The following is a 16,979-nucleotide window of genomic DNA, read 5'->3' as shown; positions in this document are numbered from 1 at the left end:
CTAGCTCTTGATTCTTTGGGGCTGATGCTGACTTACACGAAGAACTCCTCTGCACGGCTCTGGTAGCACAAAGGGGGCTCTGAGTAGGCGAACATAGCCAGAGAGGTGTAAGAACCTGAGTGTGAAGCCTCTTTCTTTCTTCTTTAATGCAGATAGGTTTGATTGTTCAGTTTGGTCTCCCCCAGTGATAACTTTTCTTAGTGGCCTTTCCAGATTGTCCTTGAATTAATTCCAGAGGACGCCCTCCTGTTGATGCGTGTAACGTATGTAATTCACCCTCTCGAATGTTTGTTTAAAATATTTCCCCTAGACATTATTTATAGAAGGGTCAAACGAAGCAGCGCCAATGTCCTTTGGTTTGAAAAGGCCATTTTTGACTTTTCTCTAATGGGCTTTTAAAAACCTGTAATAAAACATCGCTGCCTTCTGTGTGGCGATTCCCCACCCCCACCCCCGCTCCTCCCAGCCTCTGATTTCTAAGAAGGCTGTGGGTCCTTTCTGCTTGAAACATAGTCTGGGCAGAGATGCTACGGAGGGGAAGGATGGTCCAGTGGTTATGGCCTATTGGAGACAGTGAGAGCTTGATCTAACCCAAAGCTATCTATACTCGTAACGCAGGGAGTGCCAGACTGGCTCAGAACCAGGGTCCATCTGACACCGTGTCCCATCCCCACCATCTGCTTCAGAGAATGGTACACTAGCCTATACAGTGATGGGATAATCTGCACCCAGGGGATGTTTTCCTCCTGACCCCATCAATTCGAGGTTGGTTTTGTGCCCTGAAGCATGAGGGTTTACAGCCTTTGGGGCCTTTTTAAATCCCTGTTATCATACCCTTGGATAGTCTTTTGTGTCCTATCACTGTCCCATCACTCTGGAGTTCAGGCTGTTCGGCATCTTGCTAAATTAGGTCCTAATAGAACAGCCCAAGGCCTATATTGGCCGATAATTGTTCTTTGGTGGTGTGTGTGTGTGTCATCATTTCTGTGGCTCTCAGTCCAGCCAGTACCTAGAAGCACAGTAGGTCTGAATTACTGCCAGAGAAAACACCAGTGACGCATCGTCCAAGTCTGTGGAACTGGCCGCGGGAGCAGCTGGGTCTGACATTGGCTGAGTACAGGGGTTGCAGTTGATTGCACGGACGAAGCAATCTGTTGGTGTTATGGAATGCAGATAATCCTGCATCTGCTGACTTGCATCCTCCGCTTGGCAAAGGTTTTGCACTGAATCCAACCACTACACTGTTCTCTCTTCTCTTCTCTCTGGGTTCTTGTACCGCCCCTCAGCACCATCCTATCCCAGCCCCTTCCAGTCGCGCATTAAACAACAGGTCTAACATTGGTCTTGGGTCATTCATTCTCTCATCCTCACACCAGCGGGAGAGTTTTGTGTGCGTGGTGGGGTGATTTATTTTGGTAGGGTCTCCTTTTTTGGAATGCACTGCTGTGTATTTATATTAGAAAAGGCAGGTCAGAGACGCGCACGGTGCACTTAGATCAGCCCTCCTCCCATGACTTGAGGTTCTTAGAGATCTGCAGGGTGACCCCGGGCACGTACGGGACGGGCCACTGGGTGATCCCGGGCCTGATCTTGTGCACAGCAGACAAGATCTCTGAATCTCCCTTGGCTAAAACGGCTTCTCTGTTACCGTGCATCTCCCCCAGACATCCCCGGGCTTCCTGGCTCAGGACACCTGTGTTCCGGCTGCCCCACCGGCCACTGCCCGAATCGTGCTCTGGGGAGGTTTTTAAAGCCGTCTTCAAGCGCTCAGGAGACGGAGAATAACAGCTAAACAAACAATTAGGCTATTGTGGCTCCCGGCTGACAACAGGCACGAGGGGTGGAAGATTGCTGCGTTCAGCTTGATTGTTCCCAGTGGAGCCTGCCCCCAGCAGCAGTTGCTGAACAGATGGATAATAAGATGATGACTTCCTAATGGGATACGCTCGGTACAGAGAAAAGTGTTTGCAAACCCCACATTGTTCCCCTATTAGGAACCCAAAATGGAGGCCCCGGGCTGTCAGTTTTGCAGCCCCCAGAGGCGATGGATTCAGCCTGAGCTGCAGCATCATTGGGAGGGGCAGCGTGGCCTTGTGGTTACAGCGCTAGACGGGGACCTGGGTGCTGTCCCATAGCTCTTGATTTTGTTTAGCGGCGTGAAATGTGCATGGTTTAGTGGGCAGGGGACTCAGGACATCTGGGTTCTATTCCTGACCTGCGCGGCGACCTTGGGCAAAGCACATCCCGCCTCTGTGCCTCAGTTTCCCCGCCCACCTTTGGTCTACTTAGCTTGTAAGCTTTTCAGGACAGGATCTGTCTCTCGCTCTCTGTCTGGGCAGAGCCTAGCACAATGGGCCCTGATCTCGGCAGGGTTTTCTAGATGCTATAATAATATTTCTTTTTTTAGGCTCTGTATCACTGTCCCACTCAGTGGGGCTGGCTAATCGGGCTCTGTCGCCTGCGTAATGGGACACCTGGCCCAGCAGCTGACGACACCACTCATTGTTATATGCTCAGTACTGAACCTTGTAACCAATGCACTGAATGAAAGGTCCCCAAATCATAGCCACAAAACAGCCAGATCTGGGGTTCCGGTTCGGGCCACTCTCCAGAAAAGATCCAGTGATGCAGTTGAGACCCAAACCTCCCCAAGGGTCAGTGGCGTTTGGAGCTACGGATCTAGTCTGAGTACATCTGGGTGTGAGATCTTGCCCTCGTCTAGGGTGACCAGACAGCAAATGTGAAAAATCAGGATGGGGGTGGGGGGTTATAGGAGCCTATATAAGAAAAAGACCCCAAAATTGGGACTGTCCCTATAAAATCAGGACATCTGGTCACCCTAGGCCTCGCTACGGTCCAGGTTCAATAAAGCATCCGCATGCAAGATTCGGGAATGACACTTACACGCTTGCTTCAAGTTAAGCGCCCCTGGAATAACTCTCGCTCCCTGAATCTGGCTCCTTTACATTCTTTCCACCAAGGTAACATGTAACCGTCGCGGTTGGGCTCGATTTTTCCCGAGACACGTGCCCCATCCCACTAGGTGGGACCATCTGTCTCCGCCGCCGGTGGCTGGCGAACAGACAGCTCGGCTGCCCAAATGCGCAGAGCCCCGGGGCACTCCAGCAAGAAGAAGAAAACCTGGAATGAATTCAGCAATCATCAGTTTTAATTATAACGCCAGCTCCACCAAAAAAAATAAAATAAAATAAAAAAGTGGTGGGTTTTTGTTTTGTTTTGTTTGTTTCCAAAGAGAAATCCACAATCCACAGCAAAATATCTTTACAAAGGAGAAGGGGGAAATTAAAAAACAAAAGGAGACGGGGTGGTGGTGGGGGAATATACATTTTCATGTTCAAGGGGAGAACAGAAGAATTCAGGATATAATATAGGTTTATTTTATTTATAAATAGTCCATGCCTCAGGCCTTTTATTCCAAGGGGATTGGTAAACTTTACCCCTCCCCATCCCACCACACACACACACACACACACACACACGCACACACACGGGCAATGAGATTGCAGGCTCAGCTTTGTGTGTGTCTTACCAAGCCATAATCCCCCTCCCCCTTTTTTTTTTGACAACCCTCCTGCCCCCACCAAAAAGGGAGAGAGCAATTTGTCGCATGATCAAGGCCACTCCGGTAATGAGTCCTCAGTTCTCAGCTGCCGGATACCAAATGCTGATATAGTCAAAAGCCAGAGACAGGCTCGCGTGGGCTCAGCTGCCCAGCCGTCGGATTCGGTACACGCAGGCTGCCGGGCAGCGGCAAGTCGTTGGGCGCTTGGAAGTCCCACGGGTAGGGTGCAGATTGTCCCTGGTTTGCAGAGTCCCCTCGCAGGCCGGGGTAGGAGGAAGGTCCAGATTTTTCCGTGCGTACAGGTCAAACAGAAGCAAACGAGTACAGGTAGCTGCATGATTAAATGTGGTTATGTCTGTGTCACACTGGTAGATTAAATCGGGGCTGGGAGGGGGGGCAAGTGGGAATTCCTGCCCCATTGGGAAGGGAACAGGAAGGGCCTTTTGAGAATCGATCCCTTCAAGAATCAGTTCCACTCCCCTTTGTTCTCCGGAGTCCAGACGCTGGGCCTCACACCCCACGCCCCAGCGCCATGGGACTGTCAACCCCCGCCCTCCAACGTGCCGGCGGTGAGTCCTGCCCATTCCTCCAAAGCAGGGAGGGGTCACGGCGATCCTTCCTGCTCCGGACAGAATCCAGGGGCACGTCTCCGCTGCCCCAGAACCCCCAGCTCCTCCTGCCGCCCTCCTCACTGCATGGGGATGTAGGGCCAGTTGAAGCTAGATCCCGACAGCAGCATGTCCCGGATTAAGGTCTCGATGGGCGTCTTGCCCACCAGGCGGACGAAGAACAGCTGCTCGATGACAGGCGCGGAGACGATGCGCAGGGAGGGCATGCGGAGCAGCAGCCGGCCGAAGCGGCTGGGCTGGTTGGGGTACTGGTTCCGGACGTACTCCTCCAGGGCACACTGCGACTTCTCCTGGATGCTCTCCACGGGGCCCAGATCCGAGAGGCCTACTGCGTCTGCAAGGAGAGCAAGAGAGGAGGCGGGTGAGGGAACACGGCGCAGCCTGTCCGTACAGTTCTGCAGGGCATGGTCAGGGTTAATCTGTGGAACTCCCTGCCGCAGGTCACAGTTGGGGCTAACTTGTAGGACTCCTTGGCACAGTAAAGGTTAACCTGTGGGTCTCCCTGGCCATGGGGATCAAATAAATGACCAGAAGCTTGTTAGGCACATTACAGGCTGATCAAACAGACACGGTGCTTTCCTCCAAGGAGTTCCCAACCCAGTTATGCACGTGCTGCAACAAGTGAGTAACAAACAACAGAGAGGGACTGGATGTGGAGAGACAAGAGACCCTGGGAAACTGAGGCACTGATCAGTCAATTGACTGTCACAAGATCACAGGTGGAAATAGAACCCAGAGAGGCCTGAATCTCAGTGCCCCTTGTTCTAGCCACTTGACTGTCCTCCCTCCCAGGAGCCCTGCCTCCCACTCCCCAATTTTAGCTGCACGCTTGTTTTGGTAAATGAGCGGGTTTTACAGTTTGTATAATTCCTGAACCAAACCACTAGCCACCTGGGCTCGTTAGAGTTCCGTGACCTTCGGCCGAGTAAGGGAGTTTGCGTCAGAGTCCTGTTTAAACTGCAATAGGCTACATAATGCCCTGCCAAAAGTCCCACCCCCCAGCATCAGCTGGATACCAGCGCTAAGTGAAAGGTTCTAAATGAAAACTCTTTGGGAGCATAAAAATGGCCATTTTTGCAATAACGAAATCCATGGCGAGAGACTCTCAGCTTTTCTTTCTCTGTGGCACGTTTTTACCAAAATCATTCTCAAAAGCCGGATTTTTTCATAAAGGAAAATCTTCAATCGTGATTTCAATTGTTAAACAATCCTGGGAAAAGAAATGGGTCCGTTTTGAACCCGGCCCAAAGGAAACAACTGGCACTTCGGTTCGACGTTTTCAACCCGCTGTGCTACATACGCTAGTTTTCCCTTCCAGGCCTAAAATGTGTGCAGTGTTTTTGTGCGCTGTTCCAAAGCTGCCGCGTCCCACCCCAGCAGTGGCTGCATCGTAGCAGCGATTGCCGCTGTTTCCCCAGGGCTTTTCGAGACCCTTTGGGATGGAAGGTGCCGATAAACATCTCCGTGAGCAAAGAGAAGCGAGCGTTCCGTTCCTCGCCCTTCCAAACCCCTTCGCCCAGTGCAGCCTTGTCCCCAATCCCCAGGAGGCTAGATTCACAAACTCCTCCCTGCCTTGCCCTCTACCCAGCGGCCTATTCTCTATAGAGCAACGCTCACCCCCGGGCTCCTTCCAAACACATCTCTCCAGCCCCAGCCATTCATCCTCGAAGTGGGAGCGGTTCCCCTAGGGCCCGGTGTGCGAGGAGCAGGGTGAAGGTCGGTGTTTCCCAGCCTGCAATAAAGGCCCAGCCGAGTTTGCTCAATTCACGGCCTGAATTGAGGCAAAGGAGAAGGGGCTCCTTTCACAGCCCTGAATGAGCTCTCGTCATTCAGTCGGGGGCCGTGACCACCATTGACAGCTCTGAAAGGGGGCTCGGAGCTAACACATTCACACCCGCAGCCTTTCAAACGCGGCCCAGCTATTACACAGACATTTAGCCCGGGCTGAAAGAATGGATCCAACGCTACCAACAATAGCCGGCTCCTAAAAACTCTCATCATGCCACCCTTCCTCCAAAGGCCACCAAGGGGCTGGGCAGCTGGGGTGCCCCTGGGAGGTGCAATGGGGGAGAGGGGACGGGCTGTTCGTGCCTCACTCCCTTGGCTGCCCTAGGGGTGTCTTGCAAAAACCTCCCCAGCGTTGCGGCTTCGTTGTTATTATGGCAGGTCCTAGAGATCCCAGCTGAGATCAGGGCCCCGCGGTGCTGGGCACTGCACATCCAGCCTCTGCGCTGCAGAGCTTAGTCTCAATAGACAAGACCGACCAAACGTGGGAGCGGAACTGAGATCGTGGCCCCATCGTGCCAGGTGCTGTACATACACGTAGCAAGAGACAGACCCTACCCCCAAGAACTTGTCAGCGAAATTGACCAAACAGACAAAGAGTGGTTGGGGAAACTGAGGCAGAGAGGGGCGATGTGACTTACCCAAGATCACACAGCAGGTCAGTGGCAGAGCCAGGAATAAAAGCTAGGTCTCGTGAGAGCCCCGCCACTAGTCCACGCTGCCTCCCTCTTACTGGGGTGAGCAACCGGGTTACTCATGCCGTTTGGCTCTGCCGATGCGCCTTAGTCCTGTTCCGCGTCCCGCCTTGCTTCCCCCCAGAGCTCTGCTGATGGCCCTTAGTCCTCCTCCTATTCCAGGCCTAGGACCCCCCTCTCCCCACAGTTCTGCCCATGCTCCTCACTCCTGACCCACACCCCATCCTGCTCTACCAGTCATGAAGCCTGATGCCCCTCAATTGCAATGTGCAGCCCACCTGCTATTCCAGCCCTAGTCCCCCCCCAGCTTGGCTGATGCCCCCCAGCCCTGACCTGTTTGCTCTTCTCTTCCGGGGCTCTCCGACTCTAGCACAGAGACAGTCAGTCTGATGGACTGGCAGCAACGGGTTTACAAAGGGCGGGAGCAGGAACTGCTGTGATCCCCAAGCTTGCCAGCCCCGAGATGTAAAAAAATAAATAAATCTGAGTCTCTTTTTCAATTTCCCTTCCGCTGGGAGTGACGTTTTCAAGCTTGTCTGTGCTCCCACAAGGGCTAGGAACTTTGTGGTTTTGATAATTGAAAGCCAAGATTTACACATCGTCACATGACTCCAGGAGCAGGGGCTTGAAAAAAACCCAGATGACATAGCAGGAGACTCGCGATAAAACCACAAGAGCTAGCAGCACTGGAGGAGACCTCATTGTGTGTGTGTCGGGGAGGGGAGTGTCCCAGAAAATGAATCCCACACTAGGACTTGCTTGACAGTGAAAATGTATTTGGGGGGAAGTGGGGAAGCCTGGGAAATTTCCCTTCTATAAACCGGTTCACTTGCTGGCTCTAAATGGTCAGGGGAATTCACTTGAGTGGAGTAAGACCGGCTGGCTCAGGGGATGCAGAAAGGGGTACATGCAGCCTGGCCCAGATGGGGTTGAGACCAAATGTCACTGGTCAGTGGCCTGGAAACTGAGTTCTCTTCTCGGCTCGTCTGCCAGTCAGGGCTGGCAGCGTGCCGGGGCAGAGGGCGGTATACAGCTGCTGCTGTAGCTTGCCCTGCTGCACGCATTGCCTCGACCGGAAAAAGGGATTGATTCTCCGTGGGCCCTGCGTGGTGCTATCTAACGGGCTGGCACTTGGCCCTAAGGTGACCAGACAGCAAATGTGAAAAATCAGAACAGGGGGTGGGGGGTAATTGGAGCCTATATAAGAAAAAGACCCAGAAATCGGGACTGTCCCTATAAAATCGGGACATCTGGTCACCCTACTTGGCCCTGATGTGAGTGGCTGTGCACAGCGTGGGGCAAATGGCGAATCGGATCAGGCTGTGTACAGAAGACACAGGAGATGGGATCTGTGAAGTGGCACACAGACGGACCACGGAGAGTTGCCTGGGGCAGCAAAACGCATGGTCACTCAGGCTGGGAGGCAGAGGCCAGTAAAGGCAGTGTGGTCTAGTGGTGAGGGAGGTGGTCTAGGAGACCTGGGTGCTATTGCTGGATTTGCTGGGTGGCCTTGGGCAAATCATTTCTCCACCCCTTCCGGTGAGGTTATCAGCTCTTTGAGGCAGGACCTTTTACGAGGCATGGTACAACACCTAGCGCCATGGAGCCGCAAGATCAGCTGGGGCCTCTGGGTGCTAGTGTAATGATTGGCCCCTGGGAAGCCGGCATCAAAGGATGACGGGCCCCCCTATGACGCGAACCTGCCCTTATTCTACACTGAGATCAGCCTGATGGATGCCATTTGATGTAGGTGCTCCAAAGTCGGAGCCCCTCTCTAGCTGCCTTCCCGGGCAATCGCCATGGGGGCCGTGCGGTCAGGCACGGTGTGATCCCTCGCGTAAGGGGCACACGCGTGGCTATTCCCGGATGGAGGGGCAACCCTGCCAGCCCTGAGCTGCAGCTCTCACGGCTTCGCCAGGCCTCTCGCGACAGCAGCTGGTTGTCCTTAAAGTGCCAGCTCCCGGCATCAGGGGATGATGGGAGAATCTCAGCTTTCATTCTTTCTTCTGCTTTTTAATGATTATTTTTTAAGTACCTTTCTCGCCCCGCCGGTTGCAGCTAGAAGCTGGAAAACACGAAGCCCACATTTGCTATTGAAAAGGAAATCAGCTCCAGGGAGAGAAAAGCGGGGAGAGGTGAGGGGGAAAATGTTCATTTCTGTTTTTTTCTTTGCGGGTTTTTGACTTCCCTGATTCAATGAATCTCCTTAGGGTCAGTCTGGTTTTAATCAGCTTTGCTTTCTCCTGAACTTGCAAAATGCTGGCGATCTGTCAGGTTTCCAGCACTGCAAGAGAATTGTATAAAAACCCTTGTGGTTTTTGAGCCAATCTTGTGATTTAGGCAGAGGGGCCTGGACTCAAGATTTCCAGTGACTCCTACCTGTCAGTAATAGAACAGGCCTACAGGTCACTAATCCACCCAGGCATTCCCTGGCCAGTAAAATATCGTCCCTTCCTGACTAGGATCAGTTGCGGGATTTTAACCTTAATTGAGAAGGGCTGATTCTTCAGCGGGTTTCCGCTCTAGAACCCCATCCGCCGGTGATCGGGGGTCAATCTATCTGCCGACTGGAATGCCGCGGCAGTGTAACCGCTGACTCTTGGAAACGCAGGCCTGACCTGAGTGCAAATGTCTAGACTTTTTGAAGGACATCTGCTCTCAGATTAATTTCCCTGTGTGGTTAGGAATACCAGACTTGCCAGGAGGTGAACAGACTATTCATCTATTGATCCTGGTTTTTGCCAGACCGGAACAAATGTCTAAGCTATCCAGTCTGCGGGTCACCTGCCTACCGTGTCCTCAGAGACTTATGCTCCAGCCCTGTCCTGCTGGAATAGCCCAATAACCCGTTCATATTTCTCCACCTACAGCCAATGCTGGATGACCCAATCTAATTATATGCCTCGCTGTGTAGTTCAGTACAAAGGGAGTGAATGCCAGATTCCACCCGGACCCCAACTAGCACTTCCATGTGGATTTTCCCGCACCAGAGTGAGCATGGAAAATCAGAACAAGGAAACACCCCCACCCGTCATTGCCCTCTTGTGCTGCTGTGGGTGGTGGCTTTTTCTAACGACTGCTCTTCTTTGCACCCCAACTCCTGGTTCTCCTGTGCAGCGTTGCGGTGAAGTCAGACCCCCCCAGTGCTTGTGACATCACAACCTACTGCCCCGGCAACGGCGGATGTCACAAGTCCAGCACAATGACTTTGCTACAGGCACCCCACATTGCAAACCTCCGATTTCAAGGAGAGCCACACAGCAAAGAGGAAACCAGAGCTAAGCCCAGGATTCCTGTGTGGACTGAGGCCCCTGAGAAAACATTCAGCAGTGCAAAGTGAGCATGAGATGCTCCCAGATCCGAACGGCAGTGGGCTGCATTCATTGTGCATCGGTCTAAATAACTGAGCAAGGTGCAGGGCAAATAGAGAATGCCCAAAGTCTCCATGCAAGCCATGGTATTATCTGTTTTCCTGGCCCATGAAAATTTTTGCGCTATTAACAAAAAATCTCCCACCCTGAATCAGGATGTAAAATCGAAATCTCAAAAATTTTCGCAAATCAAAAATATGGGGGGGAAAAATTGGGTCAGGTCGATGAGAAACATTTTGCTTTGATCATTTTGAAACGTTTTATTTCAACGTCAACCTTTTGATTAAAACACCCCATTTTTTTAGTCTGAATTTACCAACATTTCAAAACAAACAATTGTTTCGTCTCGGGAAACGGACTCTTTTTTGGTTTTGCAAATGTCAGAAATGAAACATTTTGACAATCTCATAACTTTCTTTCCCCCGTAATTGTTCGAGTTGGGAGGTTCATCGAAACTGACCCCGTTTTGAGAACAATTTGGGTTTGGGCGAATTTTCAGCAAAAAAATTGCGGGTCTCAAAATTCCGCCTGATGAATGTTAATTAAGCCAGAAACTACCAAGAGCCAGATTTTCAAACAGATTCAGCCACCAGCAATGCCTATTGAGAATTATAATTCAGTAGTTTCCATAGAGAGCAATGCAAGCTACGGGGTGCTCAGCACGGTCTTGGAAATCTGGCCCCTTTGTTGGTGTTTAGGTGCCTACATGAGAGCTGCTGGATGTTAAATTCTTCTGAAAATCTGGAGGAAGGATTGAGAGAAATGAACTAAATCTGATTTCACTGTTGGATGCCGCTCCTGGCCTCATCCATGGAGATGGGACTCTGAACACACAAATCAGGGTTTAACTTTAAAAAAAAATTTTTTTTGCTTTGAAGTTCACCTTCAGAAAGACCTTTTGAACCTCCTGTGTTCAAAAACCATGAGTCAGATCCCGCCCCCCTCATCATGCGATTGACTTTAAAATGATAAAAAAAAAATTAAAGAGAATTCATTTGGGTTTCTTTGCATTCACCGTCTGTGCTTTTGTTTTTGTATTTTGGGGCTTTTTACCCTCATGGTTTTCAAGCTTTTTTTCTGCTACGACAAAAGAAAAGCACAGAAAGAATGAAGCTCAGAGTCTCACATAGTCACATGAATCCAGGAGCTGGGGCTTTAAGAAAACTAGCAAACATCATGAGATTCACGATAAAATCATGAGCATTGGCAATACCGCACTGTCAATTTAGTTCCGACCTTCCCAAATTAGGTTTTTGTTTTAAAAAGGAGGCGTTTTAACAAAGCCCGATATTAATGGAAACATTTAATGACTTTTTTTTATGCAATTCTCTTGTGATGTTGAAAACCCTAAATAGCACCAGCATTTTGCTCTAGCGGGCGAAAGGGAAACTGACCAAAAAAAAAAAAAAAGCAGAACGTGAAACAAACGAGGTGAAGGTCACCAGCCAAGTAAAATCCTGACACTGAAAACAGAAATGAAAATTTTTTCCGCCTTCCCTGCCGCCCCCCGCCCCGCCCCTTCTCTCCCTGGAGGCGAAGGGACAGAGGAAACACACCCCAAAACCAATAGGATTTGGCTCCCATTGAGAAAATGTCAAACAAGGTGGAAAATTGGGGCCGAAAGCCACAATGAAAGATTTGTAACCAGCCCTAAGGATGGGGAGGAGGCAACTACAAACAGGAGACAGACCTTCCCCGTCCCCCAACACAACTCACCTGGAATGCACAAGGCCACGGCTTTCAAAGACACCAGTCACCTGCTCTAGTCCCACCCCTTGCTGCAACTCACCTGGTGCGAACAAGGGGAGGGGTTTGAGACAGGAATCACCAATGGGGGGGAGAGATCTGCCCTAGCCCGCCCCTAAGCGCCACTCACCTGGCGTGAACAGAGCGATGGCCTTGAGGCAGGAGTACTCCGCCGAGTCGACGTGCAGGGCCTTGAGCTTTTCCACCTGCTCCTGGAAGACCCGGATGTGGTCCATGAAGGCCACCACCCGGTCGGCCGACATGGGCGAGGCGTGGAGGCCGGCGGCCGCCAGCAGCGGGGCCACATGCAGCGGCATGGAGCACTGGGCGGCGTTGAGCACGAAGAGCTCGCTCCAAGTCATGCGCAGCAGGGACACCTGGTCGGAGAGCTGGAAGTCGGGGAAGAAGGGGATGTTCTTGGCCCACTCGATGGCGCTGAAGAGCAGGCGGGCAGCTAGCTCGCAGATGTTCTCGATGCCCATGATGTTGGACTGCAGGCACTGGGCCCCGTAGCGGGAGGTTGGATAGGGCTCGGCCCGCAGCAGCAGGGAGATGAAGCCGGTCAGGTAGGAGTGGCCGTTGTACGGGTCTCCATTGTTCAGCAGGTACTGGCCCGGGCTGGTCTGCGTGTGGGCCATGCGTCCCCGTTGCACGGCTGCGGTGAGTGGGAGAGAAGAGAAGAGACAGGATCACCATAAGAACAGCTGCAGGGAAAGCCGGGGGCTAGCAGAGGTGCTCTGGCTCTGGCGGGAACCGCCTGGCCTGAGACTCGGGTAACTCGGTTCTAATCCCAGTCCTGCCCTTGATCTGAGCCAGATCATCTTCCCGTCTCCGGGGACTTGCAAGACACCCAGGCTGCAATGACGCCCCATCAAAGCTTGCGATAAGAATTGGCCCTTGTGACTGCAAATTGCTTCTCCACTCTGTGCCTCTGTTTTCCTCACCCACCCTTTGACCACCTGGCCTATTTGGATCGGAAGCTCTTTGGGGGCAGAAGCGTCTAGCTGGGATTCTGATCTTGGCCGGGGCCTCTACTCTCCTACCAAGAAAGAAAGAAAGACTCACTGGGTTGCAGGGGAATGAAATGGGCTTGAACAAAGAGCGACTGGGGGAGGGAGCCGAGATGCAGATGACACTTAGGGCAGGGCTGGCTGGAAAGCAAGGCGAGGGACTCAGAACTTGGTCTCCCACATCTCCGATGAGCTTCCTCCCCACCTGGCTACATGGGGTGGGTCACTCTCTTGGAATTTTCCGTATTTAATCCCCCACCCCAAAAAATAATAATCAGAAAATGGGAGGTGGGGCAAAAGAGCAGCAAGGTAAAGGACTGGGCTGTGACGGGGAGGGGGCAGGGAGAGGGAAGGCGAGTGACCTCTTGGTTTCCATTTACGAGGGATCAACCAAAGCTTCCAAAAAAGTCAGACAAAATCTTCTCCGCTGTGTCCGAGGTCTCTTTTCTCCAGCATGTTCCCCGCTTTTTAGCTGCGGGGTCGGCCGAGTCTCAGCGCCAAGCGTCTGTCCCTAGAGGCAGTGGGCTTTTCCTCCCTCAGCATTTCCCGATGAGAATCGTTTGGTCGGGAAGTTCCCAACCAGCTCTGGTTTAGGATTCGGGTCTGAGGCTGAACTGGGAGTTGGGTTCAGTGGGGAAGCTTGTGAGATTTGGGCCCAAGCTGCCAAGGGCAGGTAATAATGAGGTGGCTGAAACCCTGTATAATCAGAGGCCTGTTCCTACAACCTTTGCCATGTCTCAGGCGTACGTGTCGTGAGATTTCAGCGACCTCTGAATCCTCTGTGCCCTGAGGGGTGAGATTTAATCACCTTGGCACAGGTACAACACGTCTTTCTGAAACAGGCCAGGCCTCCGATCAAAAGAGAACGGAGTCAGGGAGGAATCAACCCATTAAAAGGAACTAATCAATCATATGAGTCTAGAGGGAGAAAAGAAAAGAAGGTCACAAAGATGGTAAGAACCACAGTGGGGGGAAAAATCTGACTGCTGAGGTGGGTAGATTTATACCTGGTTTAGATGGTGTTAAATTTATAAGGGCTATAAACTCTCCTGCTTCAGGGCGTGAGCTAGCCACTCCCTGATGAGGTCAGGAAGGAACTTCCTCCAGGAGTAGGTTATTCCACCGGTGTCCACTAGGGGGTGTCCTCTGAGGCATCTAGCCCCAGACGCTTTCGGAGACAGGTTACCAGACCAGAGGGACTCTGGATTCCTGTGTTTAAGGCCTGAGTTTTTTCAAGGGTGCTGAGCACGCACAGTCCCTGCCGAGGCCTCTGGGACCGGCAGGTGCCGTTGCCGTAAACGTGGCCGTTGATCTTTATTGCCCAAGCTCTGAGTTCAGGGCACCATCGCAGTCTGGCATTCCCTGCTGCCGCCCCTAGGAAAATGAGAAAGGCCGAGTCTGTTCACAGCAGTGTACCTCTGTGGGCTTCCCTGGAGTGGCTCCAGATTGACACCGGCCTCGGGGGAGAGCCGGGTCCAGACTGGGGTGTTAATTAGAAAAGCAAAAAGCAAATCTTGTCTGATTAGGAACGCAGGCGTTGCCAGACTGCGTCAGACCCGAGATCCAACTAGCCCAGTGATCTGTCTCCCACAGCGCCCAGCGCCAGCTGCTTTAGAGGAAGGTGTAGAACCCTGTAGAATATCTGCCCCCAGGAAGGTCTCATCCTGATTCTTAATTTGAGCTTCATTTGAACCTTGAAGCCTGGGGTTTAATTATTATTATTATCATCCCTAGCTGTTACACAGCACTTTTCATCCATGGGTCTCAAAGCGCTTCACAAAGGAGGGTCAATATCATCATTCCCATTTTACAGATGGGGAAACTGAGGCACCGAGCAAGACAGTGACATGCCCACCGTCACCCACCCAGGCCAGTTTCAGAGCTAGGAACAGAACCCAGTACTGCTGAGGGCCCCGTCTTCCATATACTCAGCCACACTGCCTTCTAGATGGTTTGCTAGCAATAAACATTTCAAACTCGGATTCTCCGCTGCCCTGCACCTTGTGCTGTCATTGCCGCTGGTTCAAAGTGCTACCACACCAGAATGGCAGAGTTTCACACCGGCGTTGCACTAGCATAAATGACTGCACAAGGTGTGGGGCAAATGGAGAACCAGGCTCCTTCTACGGGAGAAAAAAAAATCTTTTGTTGACTAAGCCCTGAGATGATTCAGACTGAAAGAACTTTTAAAATTAAATTTACTTTTCACCATTGATCCTGTTTTATTTGCTGGCATTTCTCCCAGCTCTCACAGGAACATTATACCGTGGGGGGTGGGGGGAGAAGGGGGCCGGGGAAATCTGGCTATGGAACAAACTCCCTGGGGAAATCAGTCAAATCCAGAGGCTGACTGTCTTAGCGCTTCCTCTTCACACTTGCAACACTGACACCCCCTCTACCCTTGAACCCCAACACAGACGTCCCATCTACCCCCTAATACTGACACCCACTCTGTCCCTGACTCCCAATGCAGACACTCCATCTACCCCTGAACCAACAATGACACCCTGTCTGCACCCAAACACCTACAAACCAAAACAAAAAGAGGAAATTTAATAAATCTAAAAAAAACCAACCCCTAAAAGCACCCTGCCCCAAGCAGAGTTTTGACCCCTAAAAGGGAAAAGTGCCAGAGACACCATGAAATCCACTAGGGATTTTGCTCTTGCTCTTGATTTTAAATGGAATGTGCCCAGATGTTGCGATGATGAGTGGCAGTGTAAAACCCTGAGCTAGATAGAGTGACACTGGTCAATTTCACTTGTTTGTTACTAGTCGGTTTCACTCTCAAATGCCCCTGCAGTAGCCCAAGGATCTTGGCTTTGCGATTCCAGCTAGAGCTGTGTATGACAGGTCTTTTGGTTTGCTGGCAGGTCTGAAAAGTTGGGGGGAGGGGAATTGTTTTCGGTGGACACGCAAATGAAATTTGTCAGCATTTTCAGAAAATCGGAAAAAAATATTTTCAGGTTGAACAAAATGTTTCGTTTGACCCAAACCAAAACGTTTCCTTTCGACTTCCACCTTTTTAAAAATGATTTTGCCTTTTTAAGTAAAAATCTGAAAAATGGAAACGTGGCGTTACCAAAATGTCAAAACATGAAACCACAAATGTTCACCATTTTGTTTTAACCAAAAAAAATCAACGCAATCGACACAAACCCGTGAATCGGTCGACCAAACTCTGCCCTGGGCAGTCAAAAAATGTTTTAGAGGCATAGTCTCACCCAACTGTATTTCCAGCACGGCAAGGGAAGGGTCTGAATTAAAAACCTGTTTGCGCTGAAATGAAAACCCAGCCAGTACTCTGAGTGTGTAAGCAGATCAAGTTTTGTAAATCTTTCCCCCTCGTCTCCTATATGCTGGGCCTGTTCCCTTGCTTCTGAATCACAGTTTTGGTGGGGAAACAGGGGGGTGGGGGGGGCCCCTGTTAAGAAATGGAAGAGACACAGGAACCCAAGGGCATACCCGGTGACGTTAAGTGTATTGCGTTCCATGGAGCTGCAAAATTTGGATTTGGTCCTAATGCAGGATTCAGCTCATTTTGGGGGGCTTCTGTTATTTGCTTTGCATCTTAAACCCGCAATCAGCGGTTGTTGGCTAGGACCAGAGTCGGGAAGTCCTGACTCTCCAGTGCCCTGCACCCTGTGCAAATGTTTACATCAGTGCATGCAAAGTGGGGTAAAAAGCTACCGTTCTGATTCAGTAGCTCCTTTGCGCCAGTGACGCTGACCACACGGGACACAGGGCTAAGGAGAACCAGGTTCAAGCGATTCTGTGCTTGGTATTGGTAAAGAATCCAAGAGGCTCCCGCAGGTAGCAAACCCAGGTTCAGCGCCACTTCCGGAGCCAGACTCCGATCTCAGTAACGCCAGGGTAAATGGGGAGTGAGTCCATTGAAGTCAGTGGCGTCTCTGCTTTGTAAAACCGGTGTAAACAGGATCAGAATCAGGCCCTTTTTGTTCCCCTTGAAAATGGGACCTTCCCTCCCAGACAAAGACGAAACCGACTAAAATAAAATGACCTGCCAGTCGGGAGCGGGAGGTTCTGCAATGGAGGCGTGGGGGAGGCTGATCCTGGGAACACTTATTACTCTTGGGAGTGAGGGCTTTGCAGCATCAGGTTCTGAGTCCCCGTTTCCCTTGCAGCCCAAAGGCGCTTCC

The 16,979-nt window shown here is 51.4% G+C and overlaps 1 protein-coding gene across 1 annotated transcript in view; it reads right to left on the bottom strand.

The window, feature by feature from the left end:
* Positions 1-3,147: 3,147 nt before the first annotated feature.
* Positions 3,148-16,979, bottom strand: part of LOC117869794 (nuclear receptor subfamily 2 group F member 5) — a 38,734-nt gene continuing 24,902 nt past the window's right edge. The window contains exons 2-3 of the mRNA XM_034756895.1: positions 11,940-12,464; positions 3,148-4,546 (exon numbers count right to left, since the gene is read on the bottom strand). Of these exons, the coding sequence (XP_034612786.1) occupies positions 4,272-4,546; positions 11,940-12,447 (783 nt within the window). The 5' untranslated portion in view covers positions 12,448-12,464 and the 3' untranslated portion in view covers positions 3,148-4,271. The remainder of the gene's footprint in view (positions 4,547-11,939; positions 12,465-16,979) is intronic.

This window comes from Trachemys scripta, chromosome 24 (genome assembly GCF_013100865.1).
Source record: "Trachemys scripta elegans isolate TJP31775 chromosome 24, CAS_Tse_1.0, whole genome shotgun sequence".
Taxonomy (NCBI): Eukaryota; Metazoa; Chordata; order Testudines; family Emydidae; genus Trachemys; species Trachemys scripta.
This window is presented reverse-complemented; position numbering and strand designations above follow the sequence as displayed.